This window comes from Eumetopias jubatus, unplaced genomic scaffold, assembly GCF_037043125.1.
Source record: "Eumetopias jubatus isolate StellerSeaLion01/CBP00866 unplaced genomic scaffold, mEumJub1_p1.0 scaffold_4, whole genome shotgun sequence".
Classification (NCBI taxonomy): domain Eukaryota; kingdom Metazoa; phylum Chordata; class Mammalia; order Carnivora; family Otariidae; genus Eumetopias; species Eumetopias jubatus.
Window position 1 is genome coordinate 8,161,311 of NW_028274810.1, and position 17,134 is coordinate 8,178,444.

The 17,134-nt window shown below is 36.0% G+C and overlaps 1 protein-coding gene across 4 annotated transcripts in view; it reads right to left on the reverse strand.

Moving 5' to 3' along the window:
- Positions 1–17,134, reverse strand: part of MAN1A2 (mannosidase alpha class 1A member 2) — a 221,488-nt gene that overhangs the window by 44,430 nt on the left and 159,924 nt on the right. For 3 of the 4 annotated variants that reach the window (XM_028101951.2, XM_028101950.2, XM_028101953.2), the window contains exons 11-12: positions 12,246–12,418; positions 9,213–9,328 (exon numbers count right to left, since the gene is read on the reverse strand). In XM_028101951.2, coding sequence (XP_027957752.1) covers positions 9,213–9,328; positions 12,246–12,418 — 289 coding nt within the window. The remainder of the gene's footprint in view (positions 1–9,212; positions 9,329–12,245; positions 12,419–17,134) is intronic. The other variant, XM_028101952.2, reaches the window with a different exon arrangement.

Genomic DNA, 17,134 nt, shown 5'->3' on the forward strand with positions numbered 1-17,134 from the left:
TGTGTAAATGACTAGATCCTTACATCCTTGCCAACACCAGAATACAAATTTTTCAAGTCTGAATTAAGTGGACAGTAAAACACGGCATCTGGTTATTAATTTTATGTCATTTCTCTGAGTGGATCAAACATTTATTGTTCATGTGTTTATGGGATTTTCCATCTATATTTTCAGTGAACTGCCTTTACTTATTTTAACTTAATATTTTTTCCTTAATTTCAGAATTTAAGGAAGTTTACCCATTGACTATCAAATGTTTTGCAAATATGTTTTCCCAGTGTGACATTTTTTTTACTTTAGTGTTTTTTGGGTTTTTTTTTGCCTTGTAGATCTTTCCCATTTTCAAGTGGCTAAAATGTTTTATCTTTTCTTCTGTGGTTTCTGGGTTTTGTGTCCATGCCATCTTCACCCCCGGAGTTGGGAAAAAAGCACTTCCAGCTTTTTTCATGATTTTATTTCACTTTTTATATTTAAAGCATGATCTATATTAAGATCAGTTTTGGTATCTACCAGATATCCAGCTGAATTTCCAGGATTCTTTCCTAATGAATAGTTTTCCTAACATCATCTATTAACTAATCTAACTTTTCCTCAATGATCTGGATGGCTTTTCTTCAAAGATGAAATTCCCACATGTAAGTGGGCCTATTTCTGAACTCTTCCACTGTTCCATTTACTCTAGTATCACTACTTGTATTTATTATAGCTTTATAACAGTTTTTAAATGGTCTTTTATATACAGATATTGCATACTATAGGATATAAAGTAGCTTATAATTTCTTTCACTGTCTGGAAGGGCTTGTCTCCTGCAGTGATTGGGTACTTTGTCAAACACAGCTGAGCTGGAACTACGTTTGTCAGAACCACTTTCTCTGCATGGTTCTAAGTTAGGGCTGGCTACAAAAACCTATGCGTGCACATGATTTGGAGGCTGCAATAAAGCAGTCCCCACTCTGCTTTCAGGCGAGTGCAGCGCTGCCATGTGCCGTTAAGAACACTACACACTCACCAGTGATCGCCTGCCTCACCTTGGAGGGTGGGCCGGTGGCCGGACCCGCAGCACCTGCAGCTCCTGTTGGAGCTCCTCAGTAATTTTTCCGATTCCTAAGCCAGGCATGGATAGCCCCATGGCAACAGGTGCCAGCTTCTTCTGCAAATTAGCTGCTTATCAAAGCTGGAGGTCGTGAGAACAGATATGGGATCATTTGTCCTTGTGAGTTCCAGTTTGTCCTTGGCCTCCTTTGCTTCACATCTAGCTTTTTTCCCCCGGCTGCCAGCCCTACTGTCCTGAGACTTTCCACCTGCTACGTTGCATTTTGTGCCTGCCGGGTGTAATTCTAAATGCTTCGCTATATTCATCTCCACAACTCTTTCAGGTAACACTGTTATTAATTCCCTTGTTACATATGAGAAAACTGAGGCAGAAAACTCAGTAACTTGTCCAAAGTCACACAGCTACTAAGGGAAAGAGTTGGGATAAAACAGGTAAATACGTACTGGTTGAGAATACATGGTTAGATGTCTGTATCATATGATTAATTGGATATATATAGAAAAGACATTTATTAAATCTGTGAGTGACACAAAGCTAGAATAGCTAAAATAGATGAAAAATTCAAGAGTTCAAAATTTCAGCAAATGAGAATATGTTAAACCTGACAAAATAAAGTTTAATAAGGATAAAGATAAAATGAAGTAAATTTCAGAAAAATCATTCCAAATATGAGAGAAAATAATTATCTTAGTTCATTCCCCCCCCCCCCAAAAAAAAGACCTACAGAAAAATTTCAAGCTATATTGACAGGGTTAGCAGAAAATAGAAAACAGTATTATCTTGCATTGATGCGAGCATAATGACCACAGAAGGGACAGGTAACCCGCCCTGGTTTAACCACACCTTAAATACAGTGTTCAGTCCAGAAACCATGTACTCAGTTCCAGAGAAGGCAAGCAGACTGCTGTCATAGAAAGAACCGTACCCAAACTTACAATGATTAGCCTGACAAATACAAGTATTTTTAGTGAACATTTATGCAGAAGATTGTATGTGTCCAAAGGGCAAAACATGGATCACTGAATGGAACTCACAGTGAAGCAGATTTTAACTGAAAATAAGAAAGATTTTTCTAACAAAGCTTTTGAACAGTGGCATGGCTTGGCCTTTTGAGGCAGTGAGCTAGCTGCCCATCAACTGACAAGCTTAAGAAAAGACTTTAAGACAAAATACTCTGTGTGTTGTAAAGAGACTTTTAGCATTGGGAATGCGTGTAGGAGGAAGAAATGGATTGTGGTGGTTTTGTTGGACTGAATGACCTCTAAATATTCTTGCACCTCAAAAAACTTTCCCTCTGATTCTAGGCACAAAAACAGCAACTAAATGCGACGCAGGAAAATTTGGTTGCAGTTTAATTTATTTAAAAGATTGTTTTTCTGATTACAAAAGTAAAAACAATGTTTCTGATGTTGAAATACACATGAGGATGTTTACACATTTTATTTATACATAGGTATATGTGCACATAATAGCCTATTTAATATTCTATTATGAAGAGTCTGTAACTGCTACGGGTCCATAATATCCACTGTGGATGTGCCATAATTTATTTAACTGTCCAACTATTATTGAACATATAATATAGCTATTTTTATAATAGTAATAAACACCCCTGTACATAAAATTTTTTCCATAGCTTTGACTAAGATCCTTGACATATTCTTACATAGTTTTCCAGAATTTTGCTATTATATTCAAAGTTTGAATTTTAAGAGACAGGAAGGGGGAAAAAAGTACACAAGCAAGATTCACAGAAAGACAAACAAAACATAGTTTCTGCTATAGAGATTTTGCCAGTGAAAGCATACAAACTATGGTGGTAAACTTGGTCTTTATGGTGTTTCTCTTTCAATAACAAACTTATTAAGAGGACTATGATTCCAACTAACCTGTGATTTCCCATAGCCATTTAATGTCTAATATAATGAACTCAGAAAAACAGACAGAAATGTATCTTCGACACATACACTTTTCTCAATTTATCAGACCTTCAAATAGAGACGCAACAGAACTGAGCTGAGATTCGGTGAGAGCTGAATTAGACCTAGGTTAATGGATGTAGATACTGAGGTACAGATATGTCTCTTGGAATTCTTGTAGCATAAGGGGTTTTCGATCAGCTCCTATTACACTAAAAACCAATGAAATGACAATTCTTGGAGAAAACAAACCCATTATAAAAGAGCATATTTCTCTTTCTTGCAACCAGACAAATGTGGCACAGTGATATTATTTACCTATTTTTGTAAAACAATCCAGACTCCAAACAAAAGGCTTCAAGTTAAGCAATTCCCCCTGAGCTGAAAGCTATTCGGGCTTTTCTTTTCTTATGTAAGTCCTCTCCTCACCTAAAAAGCAGACTGCCTTGTATTTATTCTAATAATACACCGAAATCTTCAATTGTCTAAATCTTTTAAAATATTCAGATAGAAACATCCTATAAATTTAATCTTGAGAAAATCCCTCCGGAGCCTTCTGTCACGTTCAATCTAGACTGATAACCCTCTTGATCTTCCTTTCACTTGTTCCCTACATCCCATGTCTTCTGTTTTGGTTTATGCTCAGTTTTGATAGCACATATCCTCCAAGGCATTAACTTAGAAAGTAGACTTTTGAGACCCTGCATGGCTAAAAACTTGAAATTCTAAGTTGGAATTAATTTTCTCTCATAATTTTGAATGAACTGCTCCACTGCTTCTAGCTTTCACTGTTGTTTTTGAGGAGTCTGAGCCATCCTGATGTCAGGTCATTATTCCAAGACTTTTATTCCCCCTCTCTTTGGAGGCTGTTTGATCTTTCCTTTTACCCCAAGGGGTCTGAATATAGCATTGTGCCTTGGTGTGGGTCTGTTTTCATCCACTGTGCTAGAATCCTGATGGCTGCTTTCAATCCGGAAATTCATGTCCTTCACTTCCGGGATATTTTCTTGAATTACCTTGTTGTATTCATATTTTGTTTTTTAAATAAACTTTAAAAACTCTTAAGTATACACACATAAACATCCAGTTTGATAAATATTTCTAAGTCAGTACTCCCATTAATATTTAAAAGCGAGGTCCCTAATAGCTGATTAGAAACTGTAGGCGTGTTGGCATTTACTGGTGGCTGCACCATTGCGGGGCGGGGGAGGATGTGACCATTTTGTTGAGGGAACCTCATTGTAGCAGTATCTCTAGTTTTTCTTCTTGTAGACTAATCCATTTCCTAGAAAGGAACCCTCCAACCTTCTATTTTCAGCTGTGCCTGGCATCCCTAAGTCCACAGCCTCCATCATTTGACTTCTTCAGACAAAAAAATCTCTAGTTTCATTCATGGTAGAGATGAGGCAGGGGTGAACTTGGGCTCTAGCTACTCCTTATATAAACTTATTTAAAAATTCTACAGTTTTCAATCCTACCACGCACCCTGCAGTCTTGGGTCTTTCCAAGGTTCTCAAGCGCTCACCAGTTTGTTCAATTAACTCCTTCTGCTGCAGGTACTTTAGCTTTCTGTTTTCCATCTTCTAAAAATTTGCTGACATCTCTTGTCCACTGTTGATTTCTTTCTCACTTTTTTTACACCTTCTTAGCCCTCTATAATCATTTTAATGGCTTTCAAGAGAGAGTGGAGGATAAATGCAGGTGTTCACTCTGCCAGGCTAACCTGGAACACCTCCTTTGTTACATGTAGGCATCTTCAAAGGATCAGATACATGCCTTCTTTTCTCTTCATCCTTAAAAATCTTCATGAACTTGTATTTTGAGCTCCAGATCTATATTTTCAAATGCCTCTTGGGAACATATGTCAAAAGTAACTCATTATCTTTTCTGAAAATCTATTTCTTCTTGCAACTTGGTGTCATAATCCTTAGTTACCCACACTGAAAACTTTAATGTTGTATCTTACTGTTCCTTCTTTCCGAATCGCTCTACATCTAATAAGATACTAGCACCCGTCAGTTACACTAAAGAGTGCTTGTATCTCATCCTTAATAATTCATTGTCTGCCTCCCCAAATACGAATTCATCCTACTCTACTCATCATGCCTTCAAGTCTGGTTTAAATGCCACCACTTCTATGAATTCTTCCTTTATGCTTTCTAGGTTAAGCAAACTCTCCTCCAGAAGACTCGCTCACTTTATTAACATTTCTCTTATGCACTTACTATATTTAACATTTTTTACAAATCTGCACGTGTTTTATTTCCTCTATTAGAATGTGAGAGTTTTAATCTATCTCCGACCTTACTCATTACATAGTTTTTATTGTGCCATCAGTATATATGCTATAGGAATAAACAAACTGGCAACTACTGAGGGAAACAAAGACACAGAGGGCACAGCATCTTATCCTCTGGAGAGAAACGTCTAGCTACAGCTGTAGCCCATCTACAGTATGGCAGCCCGACAATATGTAAGAGGTTAAATGGCCCTCAAGTAGGTCAAGAACACAGGCTTTTACATTTAACTGTGCCACTGCCAACCTAATCAGTTGCCATCTCTGGTAGCTAAAACGTATGGATTATTGCCCCTTAATGAATTAACAATAAATATGAGCCACTTGACAGAATATGCAAACTTCAGTTAACAGTTACTCAGCTTCTGACAAAAGCCTTAATTGGTATTTGAGAAAAACCTATGAAATCATACTAATCTTCATTCTGCTATAGAGTTTTAAGCTCTATCTTAATAGTAAGAAAAATATAAACCTACATTAGTCTTCACAGAAATGTCTTGATTCAAACATTCTATATTATGCCATCAGTTTCTATAAAGAATAAGTCATATTAAGAGTCTGACATCGTCTATAACATCACTGTTTGAAGACAATTGCCATTATGTATTAGGTTGAACCGTGAAAAATTGGCAGTACTCAGCTCTTTTTGACTTATAAAAAGGGCATTTTTATGTGCTTCATCTAACAGTTCAGTCTTTAATGAGCTATCAAATTAAGTCATCTTATAATTTAGTGGTAAGAAAAAATTTTGTCTCATTTGTTAAGGTAACATGTTCTCCCAATTTACAAAGATGAGAATGACACTGAACAAAATGCTCCTTTTTGCTTTAGCTACCAGGAAGCTCAGTGCTGAATGCAGTACTCAACTGTGATAATTTCCTCAGCCTAAATTTTGTTATAATTACCTGTATGACTGTTCTTATTTGATTTTTTTCTATTTTATTGATCCAAATGTATACGTGTTTTTCTGAAAGTTGAATATTGTAGTTATATATATAGTAATATATAGTAGTTATTTATGTAGATATGTAACTGGTTACCTAGAATGCTGTGTTCAAAAGGATTCTTCCTGAACTCAGCAGTGAAAAGTACCAAGGTCAACTGGTGATCTGGTGATATTCCATATATGTACTGGAAAGGGAAAGGCAGCATGGCACATGTTTGCAGTACCATGTACTAAAAGTACTCAAGGTCTATATTGATGAGGAATTTGAGAATTATGAAAGCCAATTTGTAAGAGATGAGATCTGAACTGAATTTAGAAACAAGAGAGGGGAAGTAATAAAAATGGTAAAGGCATTCCTACCAGAGCCAATGAAATATGAAGTAGACAATGAAATGCAAAGGAATATATATATATACACACACACACACATATATATATTGGACTATAGATTAGCTTGATTTAAGAATAGAATCTATAGTAAAAGAAATGAGAAATGAAGCTAGAGATGAACCTTTTTTGAGCTGTAGCTTTTTGAGGAGAGTGACGTCAAGAAAATGGTATATGAATATTGAAAATAAAGTAATTTCTTTTTAACACTCGAAGAAGCCTCCAAATTAGCATTTTACCACTACTACAGTAACAGTTCATTGAGCAAGATGCTAATAACACTGGGTGAAAGACTGCTGGAAAGAGGATATTCACCCAGTCAGGGAGTTATTACTCCACAGATCACTTATCACTTACAAAAACAAAAAAGACTCTTTACCTGACCCTGTAATCAAATCTAACCTTATGATCAAACTTAGAGTCACCAGTAATGGGCTAACTTATTATCACGTGCCTCTTTCATGCCCAAAACGTTTAACCTAAATCCGATCATGAAGAAACAAATCACAAATATCTAAACTGAGGGACATTCTCCAGAGCAACTAGCCTGAATACTTACGTCAGTGTCATAAAAGACAGAGGCAAAACAGGAACACTATGCTCTAGGTTAAAGAAAACTAGCGAGACATGACAACCAAATGCAACAAATGATCCTTTGTTGGATCCGAGACTGGAGTTAAAAATAAATAGTTGTGGGGCGCCTGGGTGGCTCAGTCGTTAAGCGTCTGCCTTTGGCTCAGGTCATGATCCCAGGATCCTGGGATGGAGCCCCACATCGGGCTCCCTGCTCAGCCAGGAGCCTGCTTCTCCCTCTCCCACTCCCCCTGCTTGTGTTCCCTCTCTCGCTGTGTCTCTCTCTGTCAAATAAATAAAATCTTTAAAAATATATATATATATAAATACATAAATAAATAGTTGTGAGTACATTATTAGAACAACGGAAACATCTGAAAGTGGGTTATGTATTAAACAACAGTACTGTATGCTCGTTAAGTTTCACAAATGTACTAAATGCACTGTGATCATGTAGGATTATTCCCCTTCCTCCCAAACTCTTGTGTTAAGTATCAGATTGCTGCTAACTCTCAAATTAGAGTGCAAATAATTTTTAAAAATAAGTAAAACCATGTGTATGTGTACATGTACACAGACATATACACACAGGGGTAGAGGAGTGTGGCAAAAGTTAGCAATAGGTAAATCTAGGTGAAGGATACACAAACATTCATTGTGCTATCCTTACAATTTTCCTGGTCTAAAAAAGGCAAAAGATCCTACATAATTTAGGTCAAATTCCATAGTTTATGGATATGAAAACAGAAGGCAGAGAAAATTTATTTTGACAGGCTCATCCAGCTAGGGCACAGCCAGTATATAACTCAAGCTGCTGTGGTTTTACCTTTTCGCCCAGTGCTCTGTCTCACACGGCCTTCAGCCTCATCACACAGGGTGAATCCAACAAGGGATAAGGGGTGACCAGAGGCCGGGGGCTGACTACCAAGCAGATGTTCTAAACCATCAGTGGCAATAAGGGCCTGGTTTAGGGCCGGTCAGAGATATGGAAAGGAGGGGGCAAAATAAAGAAACAGTGTAACAGGAATCATAAAGACTTAGTGAAATATTAGAGAATAAAGAAATAACTTTATAATGTAGAAGCTGAAAAGACAGGAAAAGAAGAGTGCTAGGGATAATATAAAAGAAAAACTGGAATAAGATGGCCATTTACGATAAGAAACTTAGTTTGAGATATGCACATTTCAATTTTAATGTCCCAAAATGTCAGCTACAAGTATACTAGAATGTAGACCGTGGGAGGGTAGGGATTTTTGTCCTTTTTCTCTACAGATATATCCATAAGTAACCTCAACAATGCCTGGAAATAAATATTTTTTTGAGCAAATGAAATGACAGCTTATGAAGCCTTCGGTATAGATAAGACAGAAAATATACGAAATTTAAGAGAGGGTATATCAAAAGATACTTACTTTGTAGGTCCTTAGGGAAGTGGACACATTTCAGGTCTCCACCTTCTTCCAGGTCAGTTCAGAGAGTTCTCCCTGGAGTTCTGAGTAAGCTCAAATAATAGCTGTCTTTTTTTCCCACTCTTCCCTTTATGTGTATCTTTATAGGAAACCTCACAGGGAGGATGCATGACTATGATCATATTCTCTCTAGTACCTTCAAAACTCCATGATTATTCTGAACTGATTTCATCAGCCAGAGCAGGAAATTCAGGTGTGGGCCCAGGACTGGCATCACCAGTATCAGCTGGGAGTTTGTCAGAAATGCAAATTCTTAGGTTTCACCCTAGACCTACTGAATCAGAAACTCTGCAGGTATGGCCCAGTGATGTATGTTTTCAGGAGTCTTCCAGGGGATTCTAATGCACACCACAGAGCCAAGGACAAAATGAAGGTACTAAACTCTTATTTGACAAAATATCTACCTCATAGTTAAAGTCATTCTTCTTGAGATGCAGCTAAAAATTTAAGACATAAGATACTTGTAATAAAATCTGGTGTAACATACCACATAGTCATAATTCATCATGTAGTGATCATACAGCAAAACCAGCCTACAATAAACAATTTTTAAAGGCATCTACTTACTTTAACGTTTCAGCAAGAAAGAAGCTCTGCTGTACATCATCATGTGTAGGAGTAGAAGAATACACATCCTTCACCCCAGAAAATCCACCACTGACTCGGCAATACTTTTCAATAGCCTATGAAAGAGATCAGACAAAAGAATCAGTTCCACAGAATTTCAAGTTTTGAAGGACAAATTAAGAAACCACAGTCAAAAGTTCACAAAGATCTATATGAGAATTTGATAGGTTAAGAATAAGATTTACTATCAAATGGAAATATTCTCACACTGGAAAAATTAACTGAGGTATCCTGTTTCCTGTGGAACTCTTCCCTCTCCAAAACTCTAATTTTTAAAAACATCTTACATTTTCCTCACTTAGGAAAGTCAAGTTTGGGCTATTCACACTGAATTAGAGATCTATCTAGCACAATAAAGCCTTATTAATTTTGACAAATGAGGGGAGGTCAGTTTGAATTAAATTTTAAAGGTAATTTTTTCACTTCTAAGGATAAACAATACAAAACATGCTTTAAAAAAGTATTACCTAGGAGCTCTCCATAGTAATAGCAATGAGGTAATATTCACTGCAAACATACTGTATGATAGACATTAAATTACAAGTTAGGTGGTACCACCTGGCAGGAAGTACCCACCCACGTACCTACTACAATAATTACAATATTAAGAGCTAACCATTATGAAGTTTTTGCTACATGCTGAAGGCTCTTCTAAAGGCTTCACATGTATTAACATTTAAATCTCTAACAACCCATGAGGTTGTCTTAATAGGCTCTACTTCAGACTGGAAAACTAAGGCAAAGAGTAATAATTTGCTCCACATTATTATTAACTACTGTGCTCTACTGCCCAGCTGGGAGATAAATTCTTAATTTAGATATCTTCTTTTATCTCTGAACATCTCTAAATAAAATGCACTGAATCAAAAGGCACCCATTCAAAACCCTGTTTTTAATTCAAAGCAAGCAAATATCCTGCTTAGGCAGGTGTATCACTTCAAAAATAGCCATTCATGAGAAGTTGAATCACATGTGGTTCTTTTCTTTCTCTACCTAACCCTGAGATACTGTCAAATGAAGGTACAGTTATTTAATCATTACTGCCATGGCTTCTTGTTCCTAATCTTGCCACCTTTCTTACTCTTCTGGCCTTCCTCCTCTCTAATGAAAAGCTAATTAACACTGGAAATTTTTATTTAATCAAGCTATTCATTTTTATATAGTTCCATTTTTACTATAGCTGGGTTTTAAAAGTCTTCTTACCAAAGAGTTTGGTACTTTTCTCTATCTAAATTTTTTTTTAAAGATTTAAGAGAGAGAGGAGAGAGGATGTGTGCACGTGTGAGGGGAGGGGCAGACAGAGAGGGAGAGAGAATCTCCAAGCAGACTCCCCACTGAGCGTGGAGCCCAACAAAGGGCTCAATCCCAGGACCCTGAGATCACAACCTGAGCTGAAATCAAGTCGGCTGTTGAACCGACAGACACCCAGGGCCCCCGTCTCTATATCTAAATATTTTAAACGTATTTTAAATTCAGGAGTTTTTAAATGCCATGTTCCGTGTAATGATCATGTGTCTCTACCACCAGAAAACTATCAGAGCAGTTTAAGGATACTGCGAAAGTAGCAGGGAAGCATGAGTAATCTTTAAGCCATTTAGAGTCATTCTCGAAGGCAAGTTTTCATGCAAATATACTCAAGTTTGGAAGTCTGAAGATGCGAATGGAATAGCTAAAGCTACAGAAGGCATACAAGATACTATTCTTCTGTCTCAGCCTGTCTTCCTTTTACCTTCTTCACACCCAACAGGGAGGCCTGTGATGGACAAGAAAGCAACTTCTATTTAAGATGTGAATCCTCCTTTTTGTCTCCACCCCTGCCTTTCCTCATCATGGCATACTTCTGAAACATGAATTTAAAGTGTAATTATTTCAGTTCATGTTCTTTATACTCTGGTTGCCACTGTGAAACCTTCTTTTTACATAAATTGGTTTACATTCTGCCCTAAAACATATCTTGCATGTTCTTACCTAAGAAATTTACTAACACTATTTATCTCACCTAGAATGTCATCATTCTATCTAGGTTGCAAGCTTAAGTTAAACAATTGAAATATGAATATTCATCATAATTACTGCTATTTGTCATAATTAGTATATCTCAAAGAATAAAATACTCCCTCACTCCCGGGAATACGCTATACTTTCATGAGAAGACTAATATTTTTCTTCCTCCCTAGTTACTGATAGCCATGGGGTTCTCTGAAAGGCTATTTTAAGAATAAACCACTTGCCTTCTTTATTTACTAACCAGTAAAAATGTCTCATAAATAGATAAGTAAATAAAGTCTTTCAATCTAGAAAAATTTTAACAATTCACTGATTCTTCTTATGATGGTCCACTGAGAAATTACTTGGAACACAAGCTGAAGTGAACAGTGGGTAATCTACCCAGGCTGTGAGTCTGGGCAGTTTTATGATTTCTGTTTTCTAGAGGTTAAGCCTTAACTGGCAAGGAAAGAAACTGCATAATCATACTGAAACCCATAATGCCTTTTAAGTGACTTTTTATTATTCAAAAAGAATAATGAGTGAACACCAGTAGGAAAATAGTTTTAATCAAGAACTAAACTGGATTCTAAGGTTTACTTCTACTGCTAAAGTAACTTAAATTAAGGGGCACCTGGTGACTCAGTTAGTTGAGCGTCTGCCTTCAGCTCAGGTCATGATCTCAGGGTCCTGGGATGGAGCCCCACAACAGGGACAGGCTCTGTGCTCAGTGGGGGACTCTACGTAAAATTATCCCTCTCCCTCTGCCCCTCCCTCCCCTGCTCGTGCTCTCCCTCTCCCTAACAAATAAAATCTTAAAAAAAAAGAAACTTGAAACTTAAATTGAGTAACAGAGGCTTCCCACCAGATAAATGAAAGTAGCACTACAATTACTGAACATGAGGTAACACGGATGAGGGCATATGGCACTATGGGAAGGCTTGATTTAACGCTCTTGCACATAAAATGAAATACTGGCTTATTTACCAGTGCTGCTTCCCAGCCCCACTGCCTATATCTTGGATCGTGAGTGAATCGCCACAGGTACCAATAGGTTTCAATTACTTCTGGACGGAGGATGTAATACTTTTCAGCCTGCCGGACTGCCACAGCCTCTACTGCACCATCAAACTTGAATGATTCAGGACCCAGCTTTAATGCTGTAGCATGACAAAAGAAACAAATGAGCACAATAAACCATTTGTGTTTGTTCACCAGAGCTGCTTTTTCCCCTGAAAGAACGGGGTATAATGTAAAGTTATGTTCATTTTATTTTTATTGTTGCTGTTTTGCAAAATCAGTGACTTTAAAAGATCCACATTTGGTTTTCTTATACGAGCCTTATAAATATTCCTATTATCCTGACATGAAATGTTTCTCATACATAATGTACGTCAACATACTGCTAAATCCAACTATACTGACAAGAGTCTAGTAATCCTCTGGCAACAAATGCAAAGCTAGACATAAGCACATTACATATTCTGTTCTGTTCCAAAATAAAATGAGACAGGTAATTGTACTGTGTAGAATTTTTTTTTTTTTAAGTCAGGACAATTTTAAAGTCCTTTTAACATAACACACATATGTAAGAAAACATTTTAGAGCTCGGATCTTGAATTAGATTTAGGTGTGGATTATATACTTTTCTTTTCAAGCATCCCATAATATATAAAAAGCAATATATTTTCAAACTTAAACCAGTTTTAAAGATAAACTCTTTTCTCCTATAGCCTCTGTATATATAGCAAGGAAGAGATTCAAATTGTCAATCACCAAGAATTTCATTAGTATTGCCCATTTATCAGTTGGAATAAAATAGGGCCATTACACATATATTTCAACACTACATACTATTTTTTGAATGACATGATTTTCGTTCAAGGCTAGAATACAGCACTACATCAAAGTATTTTTTATTACCTCTTTCTAATCACACCGAGCACCCTAACTCCGGTCAATATAAAGTCATCTTCCACTGGGATGATGGACTCACACACAAGTACCACTCTCAGCTGCCATTTTTCTTTCCTTTTACGGGTAGTTTCAAGGTCTCTCACCTCTTTCAAAAAATGCTAGACATTTTTATATTTTCTCAGAAAAGAAAAGGTAAAACAAGAACTATAATGCTGTTAGGCCACAAACAGAATCATGCCATAGTTGCTGGAATGACATGGGTTGCTGTGGCCAAATTTCAGCACTACAAGGGAGACACTGTAAGCTCTAACTAATCCCATACAAACGTGAAAATCGGGGCTTTCTCACCAACCCATCACCCCCAAGAAAAAACACAAAACCAAAAACATTGTAAATAGTTCTACTGAAAGCAAAATATGTGAGAAGAGTTGACTGATAAGTCTTAGAGAACTAAAGCAGAACTCAAGCAGGAGATTTTCAACCTGAGGGTCATGAACTCTGTGATAGGCTCTGGAAGAAGACAGTGTTCTGTCAAGAAGCCTCTGAAATTGTATGCATAACTTTGTGCGCACATAGAGCTTTTACCAGCTCTTCAATGGGATTGGAGGTTAGGATTAACCAACAACTCATCAATATTTTTTGTTAGAGAACTTCTTTCCAGTTTACTGACAAGGTCAGTATATGATCAAATATGATTTGGCATTTAATAAATGCTTTTAAAATGATAAAAGTCAAACATCATTAAGAACTGAGATGATGGCAATGCAATAAAAACATAGAGGAAGTCATTTTATCTGAATTTCTTATGTTTTTCCTTTCTCAAAGAATGAGTGCTAAGAGGTGATCATATGGAGTTTTCAAATGTTAATCTTAAGGCTAACTTTAAATTAGACAATAATTTCTGTAATGATATTATCGCCTGAGTTGGAAGTAGAAATTGGCTGCATGGAACTAGTATTTTAAACTTCTCACTAAAAAGTATATCTCCCTTATTGGCCATTCATAACTTCACAAATAAAACATACCAGAAAGAGAATGTATCTGCTTTGTGAGGAGTTGGTAAATAAAAATGTATAAGCCTAAATTATATACCAATTCCATCCATTAGGCTGGTCAAATCACTGGTTTGTTTCTGAGGGCATTATTTCTTAGGTGCTCCTTTGTTTAAGAATCGTAAAAAATAATTTTCTAACAATCTATCTTGCACTTAATTTCTATTTTCTATCTTAAATTTCCCGTTTACATTTTGTACTTCATTTCTAAAAGGAAACTAAGCCAGCAAGTAAAAACTGAGTTGAAACCATAAATAATTTAGTGCCTAAGTAAAAAGGTAAGAGACATGCACAAATAAAAAAAAAAAAATCAAATAAAATATCAAATGTGACAAAGGTCAATAGTAAGATGGTGAAAGATACATTTTAAGAAGGCATAGATTAGTTCGCAAGTCATAAGGAGTCCTCCAGATAGAATCTGTAGAGATGGGAAAAATAAGCATCTCAGGTCAACAAAAGATAAAAAAGCATGAGGAATATTCTGGGACAGACTATTTGACTATAGTTTCAGTAGGCTAACAGTAAGGGAAGAACTTAAACTATTTCCCTCCTATTAACTTCCTTTTAAGGAAAAAAAGAGTTAGGTCCAAAACTTCATGTCCAATGGATCTTTTGTCCACTATGTTATATGTATCTAAACATTAAAATTTCCCCCAAAATATAATAGCACATGATCTAGGGAAGACCTTAGCCAACTTCAATAAGAAGTAAATTAAATTAAATAACAGTCATTATTTTATTCATGTTCAGTAGGGTTTTTTTGTTTTTTGTTTTTTTAAATCTAGAAACCCAGAAAAAAAAAAAAGAACAGTACTATATTTTGGAAGTCTAAGATCTTGTTTGGCACCAATTCTGCCTTATACCTCAAAATAAACTAAAACAACATATCAACCTAGCTTCCCATGTAGATACAATAATGTCTGAAACTACACTAAATTACTACTCAGTTTCATGAACAGATTCAGCCATGTTTCCTACAAACCTAGCTAAATTATTTAGCAGTGGCCCATGCTCATCAATAAGGTGAAATATAGGAGGATTACCAAATTTTGCATTAATGTTAATTCTAATTCCAACAACAAATGAAAATGAAATTCCAAAGTCCTTATCATATGAATTTAGCTGGAATAATTGCTAAAAAGTGAATGGATATTTTTAAACAAGCCGGCCAAAAACTTATAGCACAGCTATACCAAAACACAGGAGATATAATAACCAAGTGGGAAAGAAGCAACACTAGGATTGTACCTTTTAATTAAAGGATCGAAGTTGAGATTAAATATGTAAAAATAGTGAAAGACTCACACAAACCAAACAGTAATCTTTTGGGGTATACCATGGCAAAGAGTGTCCCAGGCTCAGAGCTGCCCTGTGAGAGTGACCATCAGAACCAGCATGACTGCAACAACCACAGGCTGGACTGCTTAAAATTTCACTTATACTCATAACAACATACTGAGGAAGATAGGGTAGGTATTATTGTTCCAGTTTTTTGCAGATGGAGCACCTAAGAATTAGGCAAGTTAAATGAGGAGTTGGCTAAGGTTCAGAGATAATAAATAGTGGAACGTGGGATTTTTGAATCCTAGGCACATTTCCTTTCTACAGTATCACAGTACTTCATATCAGCATTTGCAAGGTCTCTATGAAATGTGACAGTCAGGGAATCCTCTCATAACGCTGGTATTCTATGAATTTCTCAAAGGTAGGGGATAGCTCTTATTCACACTTTCATCTGTAAGCATCCAGCATAAGGCTTGACACATCATTGGTGTTCATGTTTAATGGAGTGAATAATTAATGATAATAACAATAGTATATCATATTTTTAACATGTCTGCTGTATAAAATCCTACTATTATACGTCTATTATTTCATTTGTGGTCAAAATCTGCATAACAAGTCTTATTATCATGGGTCCTAGTACACACACTGAATATCCATTCTGGTCCTCAATGTTTTACTAATTTTAGCTGTATTTTAAATATATATTTGATACTCTATATAGTCAATATAATATAATTTAGCTTCCATTTATAATTAGATCACCAACTTTATATGTACTACATACCAACACTAAACCACTCTACCTTCTGCTTCAATGTCCTTTTGACTTAGTTGTATTTTGTCAAGAAATGGAATCCTTAACTGAGGGAACTGAAAGGTCAATTTCATCATAAGTTCAATTCCTTATTATATAAAAATAACCTGACGGATTTATGAACTAAGATGAGCTAGGATAAATTTTAAGCCACTCATATCTGTGTCATGATACCTGACGGCAAAATAATCCTAAAATGGAAATTCAGTTACTTCATAAAAGCAATAATTCAACTTCTGAAATCACAAACAGAAATTCCTAGTTTTTAGTCTTTCTGGGAACTCTTTTTCCATTATTTCACATAGAAACACTTTTTTAAAACCAGAAAAAATTCTTGGAAGGTCTACTTTAGTATTTCTCAATCCTTTTTCAGGCTTTTTAAAAAAACCTGATTGCCTTTTCTCTCCAGGAAATTTTAATAAATATACACTGTTTATCTATGACTGCATATCTATCTAGTCTTTATATATTTAAAAAAAAAAAGTTTTTCTTTTTTCCCACTCCCAAGGACAATCTTTTTCACCATTGAGAACCATCTCATTTTCCAGGTAAGGACACTGAAGCCCAGAAAAATTACGTATTTGACTAAAAAAACTCTTTTTAGTCTTGGGCACAATCAACCCAAAAATTATTGGTGAACTGACCAATACATTCAATACACATTCAATATAACTATTATATTTTGGTCATTCTTATTTTCACAAGAAGATATGCAAGGCAAGTAACCTCAATCAGCCAATTTTGTGTTCTTTTAAAAAGTAACTACTTTTACAGAAGCCACTGAAATGAATAGCTAAAATGGATTC